Source organism: Perkinsus marinus (genome assembly GCF_000006405.1).
Source record: "Perkinsus marinus ATCC 50983 genomic scaffold scf_1104296953072, whole genome shotgun sequence".
NCBI lineage: Eukaryota > Perkinsozoa > Perkinsida > Perkinsidae > Perkinsus > Perkinsus marinus.
The window spans coordinates 74,823-82,530 of NW_003208628.1; the positions used below are offsets into that span (position 1 = coordinate 74,823).

The 7,708-nt window shown below is 41.2% G+C and overlaps 2 protein-coding genes across 2 annotated transcripts; both read left to right on the forward strand.

Moving 5' to 3' along the window:
- Positions 1-371: 371 nt before the first annotated feature.
- On the forward strand, positions 372-2,935 carry Pmar_PMAR015925 (hypothetical protein; the record flags this gene model as incomplete). The annotated part of the gene is made up of 6 exons (XM_002776644.1): positions 372-430; positions 1,255-1,368; positions 1,413-1,561; positions 2,216-2,278; positions 2,326-2,372; positions 2,804-2,935. The coding sequence occupies 6 exons, from the start codon at positions 372-374 to the stop codon at positions 2,933-2,935; spliced, it is 564 nt and encodes a 187-aa protein (XP_002776690.1).
- A 1,126-nt stretch (positions 2,936-4,061) lies between these two features.
- Positions 4,062-5,329, forward strand: Pmar_PMAR015926 (hypothetical protein; the record flags this gene model as incomplete). Its single annotated transcript, XM_002776645.1, has 5 exons — positions 4,062-4,076; positions 4,380-4,453; positions 4,674-4,783; positions 4,957-5,032; positions 5,284-5,329. The coding sequence occupies 5 exons, from the start codon at positions 4,062-4,064 to the stop codon at positions 5,327-5,329; spliced, it is 321 nt and encodes a 106-aa protein (XP_002776691.1).
- Between the last annotated feature and the right edge of the window lie 2,379 nt (positions 5,330-7,708).

Here is a 7,708-nt window from a genome sequence, read left to right on the forward strand (position 1 = left end):
CTAGAGTTTCTTCACCCTAGTGATATGAAAATCATTAGTGAAAAACATATTTCATGACTACTGCATATCACCGCGAATATCGCGTTTTCCACTGAGTATTACGACGCCACTTCACGTAAAACGGGTAGTTGTGAAACTCCATTATAGAGTGTTTCGTAATTATTTCTGTTGTTATTCTTATTTTTTGCAAAACTCATCGTGTCACCCGTCACCACCTCAAATGATAACAAGTCGATTTCGAGTGAAGTTCACTTGACAGTTTCGCTCTAATCAGGCGCTCATACCACTCCTCCGGCAACGCGTACGATCATCTACGGTCAATATGCACTGATAGAAGTATACATCCTTATGGGAGGACCCCTGAGGAGTTTATGGCTAGTCGTGAGAGAATAACTCATTTAATTCCAAATCCTGATGCGATGAGAAGACGGTAAGAAAAAAAGGCAATTCTAGTAGGAAATTTTGAGGAATTCTCATTGGTGTCTCCACATTTCTACTACCCGAATTTGTATAGTTGGTGATGTAAACATATGTTCTTCCATTGTAGAGCTGATATTAGTGGTGATGTAGTGTATGCGAATTTCAGTAGGAGTATGTACGCGGTTCGTGAGCTGCTCATTCGTAGTGTGATCGGGTGGTTCGTAAAACTCCAATATATGTATTCATTATATAATGGAGTTTCACGACTACCCGTTTTACGTGAAGTGGCGTCGTAATACTCCATTTGAAAAACGCGATATGAAGTGGCGAATTGACAACACTTGGCGAATCACCCCATATCAACAACACGTGTTTTACGCGTTATTCACTACTCACATGCGTTTTTCGCGGAGTGGAATATGTTTTCACTAGTGGAGTTTCTTAACCCTAGTGATATGAAAAACACTAGTGAAAAACATATTTCACGACTACTGCATATCACCGCGAATATCGCATTTTTCACCACTTCACGTGAAACGGGTAGTTGCGAAACTACAGTGTGTAACTCTGAAAACACTAGATACCCTATTGAGTTACAATTGCCATTTTCTGATACTGTATCTGCCCTCTGGGCGATATCTATTCGCACTCTTTTACTATCGTTTCGTTACATAGCAACGATATGGCAAGTACGTAACAAACCAATGAGAATTTCTCAAACACTGGAGTTTCACAACCCGTTTTACGTGAAGTGGCGTAGTACTCTGCGATATTGCTCGCGGTGATATGCAGTAGTCGTGCAGTTGTTTATAATTACTATTTCCTCTACCTTAGGGAATCTACTCGCGAGTGGAGATATTCTCAGCCGGATGGAAATCCTAATAAACGATTTCGGGATGATGGTGATATCATCAAAATGCGAGCTAAATTGCCGCGAGTGACACCCTTGTAAATCTTGCAATCTTGCTCTCACTTGCATTTCCTCAACGCAGATATGAAGCGGAGATTCTCCATGGTGAATTCGGAGTGAAATATGCTGGAAATTGGTCGGAAGAAGCGAACACGTGGTTGGTTGAGGTTAAACCAATTTGCATCGTTTTGGGAGAAAAAATTGTGGAAAAAATTCCGGAGGAAGAAATAAGTAAGATTTGAGATGGAGGGTGGTTTTGTATTGGAGTTTCACAATTCGTTTTACGTGAAGTGGCGTCGTAAAACTCGGTGAAAAACGCGATATTCGCGGTGATATGCTATAGTCGTGAAATATGTTTTTCGTATCACGGGTGAAACTCCATGGTTTTATGAGAGTTTAATATGTGATATGAAAATTTCCTACATTTAATATAATTTAATTAATTATAACATTAATAACGTTAATTTAAACATATACTAACTTTATAATTTTTGCCAGTAGGTTGTGATTTGTGAAGTAGTAGCATTAATAGTTACTATCACATCTCTACTACAATGGAGTTTCAACCGTGATATGAAACCCCCCTAGTGAAAAACATATTTCACATTCCACGAAAAAATGTATTTTTCACATGGAGTATTACGCCACTTCATATAAAACGGGTCGTGAAACTTCACTTTTTCGATTTTGATTTAACTGATGCACATCGTGGAACGCTTCGCTCCGCTGTGCTCGAGGCGAGCGATTCCAACATGAAAGTATTGATGGATTTAAGACGCCTTTCTCACGCGTTGAGTCCTATGTTTATCAACTCTCCTAACTGGCATAACATTATTGCGTTCGATTCCGGGCGTCGGCATTTCTCTTCTTTTTTTTTTTCGATAGGTATTTTGGAAGATTCAATTCTATGTAACATATGCGATGTATTCGTGGAAACTGCAGGAATTAGTAAGAGAGGAATTTTGGTGAAAATTTCCCAATTTTTGGTATGACAGGTGACAATGCGCTGCGAGATATTGAAGCGGAGCATCGGAGTGATCCGGTATAGTAATTTATGATATTTTTTTGGTATTTTTTGCTCGTAGTTTTTGGTAATTTCGTGTAATTTTTGGTTTTTTCCCTCGTTATTTGGGGAATTTTATGATTTTATTTTTCATCCTGGTAATTTTTGGTAATTTTCTGTAATTTTGTGTAATTTTCTGCAATTTTCTGTAATTTTTGGTAATTTTCTGTAATTTTTGGTAATTTCTTTCCGGGAAATATGGGCTTAGTGATAATTTATCATCATAATCTATCGTATAATGGAATTTTCTTCTAGTGATATGCATAAACACTAGTGAAACACATATTTCACGACTATTGCATATCACCGCGAATATCGCGTTTTTCACTGAGTTTCACGACGCCACTTCACGTAAAATGGGTTGTGAAACTCTAATACAAATAATTAAAATTTTTTTCACAAAATTTTAGGTGCATTTGACTCAACGGGAAAAGATGCGGAAAAGGTTTGGAATATGCGAGGCGTTCAACAAGGAAATCGAGAAAATTAAATCCCATCGAATCAAACTAGCGATCAGCGCAAATGGCTACCCGAGGCAGTAGGTTTGGTCGCTGTCGTGGTGAATATATAACTAGGCCTTCTCGGAGAAGGGGCGGAGCTCGGCATCCGGGTTCGATTCCCATGCCTGGCGTTTTTCTGCTAAAATATGTTTTTTGCACGGAAATCTACATGGTCCGGGCGGAACCCTAATTTCGTATTTTTCCTAGTATCCCCAGAGCGAGAGCTATCGAATGGTGTATAGCATGTGATCATAACCTCTCTAGATCGAGCTGGATAATTTGTACGCACGCACGCACAGAGTGTTAGTAAAGTGAGAGAATACGCTCCGCTCGCTTCGCTCGCTCCGCAATTATCTGATAAATGTTTTAGATATACTGAAACGAAAAAAATTAAAATTTTATGGAATTTTATCATGTTTTTACATGTATCATTGATAGCAGTGGAGTTTCTTGACCCTAGTGATATGCATAAACACTAGTGAAAAACGTATTCCACGACTACTGCATATCACCGCGTTGGATATCGCGTTTTCACCACTTCGCGTGAAACGGGTCGTGAAGCTCCAGTGAATTATATTTATACTAATCTCGGAGCGAGCGTAACGGGCGGAGCATATACCGCAACAACAGGCGCTTTCGTGTTGTGCATGCGTGCAGAAAATAACTAGAAAGCGTACGAGTCCAGTAGACAGTGTGGGAAAATATGCACATGTCGGACCACATATGTTGGTGACAATATGGAATTTCTGAGGAATTTTGCAAAATTCTTGTTGGTTTCTGTACATTTCTACCCTAGTTTGTATATGGACTCCTATAATTAGTGAGGAAACTCCTACGCTCAGCTGAGGGAAGCGGACATATATTACAACGCTGCCAGTAGATGCATTGAAACGACTCTTTTATATGCCGAGGTTTGCGCAAAAATCGAAAAACTCGATTTCTCGAAACTTTTTTGACGGAAAAATGTCCGACCCGGGGATCGAACCGGGGAGATATGTCGAATTTGTTGATCAAATCACTAAACGCGGGAAGAGCGAACTCCGCCCCTGCGGTACGAAGACCTAGTGTTACTACTTCAATACGTTACTATAATGGAGTTTCACCCTAGTGATGTGAAAAACACTAGTGAAAAACACATTTCACTTCGCGAAAAACGCGTGAAGCTCCAATGTATTACTGCATTGTAAGTATTACAATGGAGTTTCACCCGTTTTACGTGAAGCGGTGATATGCAGTAGTCGTGAAATATACTTTTCACTAGTTTTTTCTCATATCACTAGGGTGAAACTCCAATTAATAATATATAGGAATTTTATCGTTCATATTTTCAGCGAATCGCAAATTGTACTTCCATTTTTCAGCTTCTGGTGTAGTTGTTGTGACGCACATCTAAAAACTCCGGAAGCGGTACATTTTCACACGGGTATAAACGCTCATCGGGTAGGTTTGCATCGCACTGCAGATGGTTTGAAGTTGATAATGTCAGTCTAATTTAATGTATCACGACTGGTGTGACGAAGTTGGTCAAGACCCGAGACTCTATTACAAATCTGGATGGCAGTAAGCAGTGTTGGATTTCCTCATCAGCTCAGCTCGGGAGTTTCCTCGCATACGAATTTGGGTAGAAGTGTAGTACAAAAACTAACAATAATTCTCTGGGAATTTTAATATTTCCCCTTAACACTGCAGAATTTCCTCCTAAATTGATATAACGTTCATATTGGTTGTAGTATGAAGTTTTGTTTTTCGGAGTATTGGGTTGAATCTTGCATTTCCTCAGTTTTCCGACTAAAGAAGTTCCCAAGGAGGAGTTTTTGCCGAAATTTGAGGATATGAAAGTTGAGGACATTTCTTATTTAACTAAAGGGGAAGCTGCTGGAGCTAACTATTGTGAGTCGTTACTCATGAATTTTCAAATGTGGTTGATAAAAACGTGAAAATGATGTTCTCTAGAGGTATGTAATATATATCATAACTTGTCGGCTATTAAAAGTTATCGCGATTTGGTCAAATTATGGTATAACAAGTACTACTTGTGCCGCATGACTGAAATTTTTTCATAGGCTGCCGTTGCAACGTCACTTTGGCGTCACCGTGGGAAATACGACAACACCTTCGAACGAAGTCCCATCGCGAGAGGTGAGTGCGGGGAAAATAGGAAAATTCTGAGAGGAAATTCTTGTTGGTTTCTGTATTACACTTCTACTCGAATTCGTATATAAACTCTTGTGAGCTCAGCTGATGAGGAAAGCGATTACATATATTCCTACTACTCCAACATTGATGGGAAGTAGTAGTAACAGTTTGTGATAATATTAAAATTCTGAGAGGAAATTCTTATTGGTTCTGTATCACACTTCTACTCGAATTCATATATAAACTCTTCTGAGCTCAGCAGCTGATGAGGAGAGCGAACATATATTCCTCCAAAACTGAAACTCAGAAAATTATGTGTGTGTGAGCCGACGTAGTTCATCGAACAGATCCTGTTTTTTCAAAAAACTAGAAAAACTCACAAAAAAAGTCATCAAAAAGCTATACAAGGAATAAGTAGAGCTTGCTAAAGCTCTACGAAAAACTTTTTAGTAGAACTTTAAGAATATTATGTGTTGTCAGATCCGCTGTTGGAGTTAGTGTTGATGAAAGACCACCTCTAATTGAGCTAGAACCGGACATTCCAATGAAAAAATATGAAGATGAAGTTAAATCAGAAGATGGCGATGAAGAAAGCCCGCCACCGGGGATCGAACCGGGGGTCTCGGAGGTCGACAAGGAAATTGAGGAGGTTTGGGGAAGTTGTGATGATGGAGAAAAGCGATGGCCGCGGTTTTCTGGCGAGCCGAGCGCTGATGAATTCGATAGGATGGTATCATCTATTATTAATGGAGAGGAGTTTCCTGATAGTTGATCGAATTTGTTAGATGTCATGTTGTGAGGCTAATGAGGTTTCTATTATAATAAGGAGGGTTTGAGTGTAGTTAGGATGGATGATGATGGTGAATCGAATGTCTCTAGGCTGAGAGAAAACTAAAGTCTACCTAGTGTTGCTGTAGCGGTGAGTAACTTGACCACTTCTGACATACTTATGCGGAGTTTCGCCCCGGTGGACGTTAAGGGACTTTTATGGGTGGCCTCCAGGGTCGTAGAGGAACGACTCTGGGGCTCATCATTTGATTCGTTGAGTTGTCCGTAGCATTTCATCGCCACTTCCTAATCAAACTCCGTATCTAATTTGAACACAACCAAAACTCAGCGCAATCGGAAAACGAGATCTACGAGGGAAACCAAGTGATAGAGCAAGTCTTGTCCCAACTGGGCATTCCTCGGCATTCCAGCCATGTGTTTTCTGACGAGCTCGAGGGCGACAATGGTCCAAATATATTCACAAATTCGTAACGAATCTTCTAAAAAGATACCCCATACACCGCTTCCCCATTCTCCCGAGGATATCCGCCATCCAGTGATTGACCCCACGAGCTCTCACCACTTGGAGAGATATCCTAACGCCGATAAATTCCCTAATAACATACTGTATACCTCGAGATCAACCTTGTGACAAAAATAAAACAGTTCCTCGAATTTGCATCAGAAATCAATTCATGTGAACATGAAATATTTTACGAAGTTTCACGCCGTGCCACGCAAATTATGGATTTTTCAACCCAACCGAGTGACTGAAACTCAATTTTCCCCTACACCTAGTTCACTGTGTTACACAGAAAGTGTTAACATTTTCAGGTCAAATTAATAACGGTAATTAATACCGTAATTCTAATAGACACTGAGACAGATTAACCCTAGAAACTGGTAATTAAATTTTCAACTATCCATTTAGTTAACATTCATTCCATAGTTTTGGTAAAATAGCAAGAAAGTTAATATTACACCCGGGAAGTTTAGGAGTTCAATCTAACCAAGGGCGCGCGCGGATATCACGCAGAATGTCTAATACTCCTTGTGAGAGTTTGACCGGGCTCCGCCTCATGAACACGACTCAGTGAAGATGCCATTAAGTCTCAAGGTCAATAACTTACTACTAAGACATAAATCTGATGGAGATGGGGTCTACTACGACTCAGACTTGGGTTGTACGAATAAAGGACTGGCCATTGCTCGGCCCGAGCAAAAACACGCGTGCACATGATTGCACGCAGGCACCTGTGGCGCACACAACCTGTGCGTGAGGCCCACTATCGACCATCCATCAAACCACATGCCCCCGGATGGACGATAGTAAGGGCGAACATTGGCGTAGTGAGTTTCCTTAATCATGCTGGGGATAACTTGGTCTTCTGGCACCTTGGCATCTACCAGCTTCAGGACAACGCCACGAATAATCTCAAGGACGCGGTAGATCGTCCGATCGTATTTCCCTCCGCGTCCCAGAGTGTCAGGGTTAAAAACAATGACCTCAGTACCGACCGGAGGAGGACCACGGCGACGTAACCCACGAGTATCATCAAGGCGCTGCTGCCTGGCCTCTAATGCAGTCTGAACTAAGCGGTCAATCTCATCACGCACAGCCTGGCGAGACTGAACAGTGTGACCACTGGCATCCAAATCGCCCTCCTCCAGAGCATTCTCCGGGCTGAGGCGGAGAGGACGACCGTAGAAAATCTCGAAAGGAGACAGACCAGTGTCGAGAAAAGGTTTACCATTGAGACGATGCAGCACTCTGCTTAGCGTAGATGGCCAACTTCTCTTATCATCGAGCTGACGGGCCAGAAATTTGAGGCTGGCAATCGCCCTTTCGGCCAGACCATTCGAAAAGCAGCATATGGAGGTAAGATTTGATGAGTCACCGAGCGGGACGAT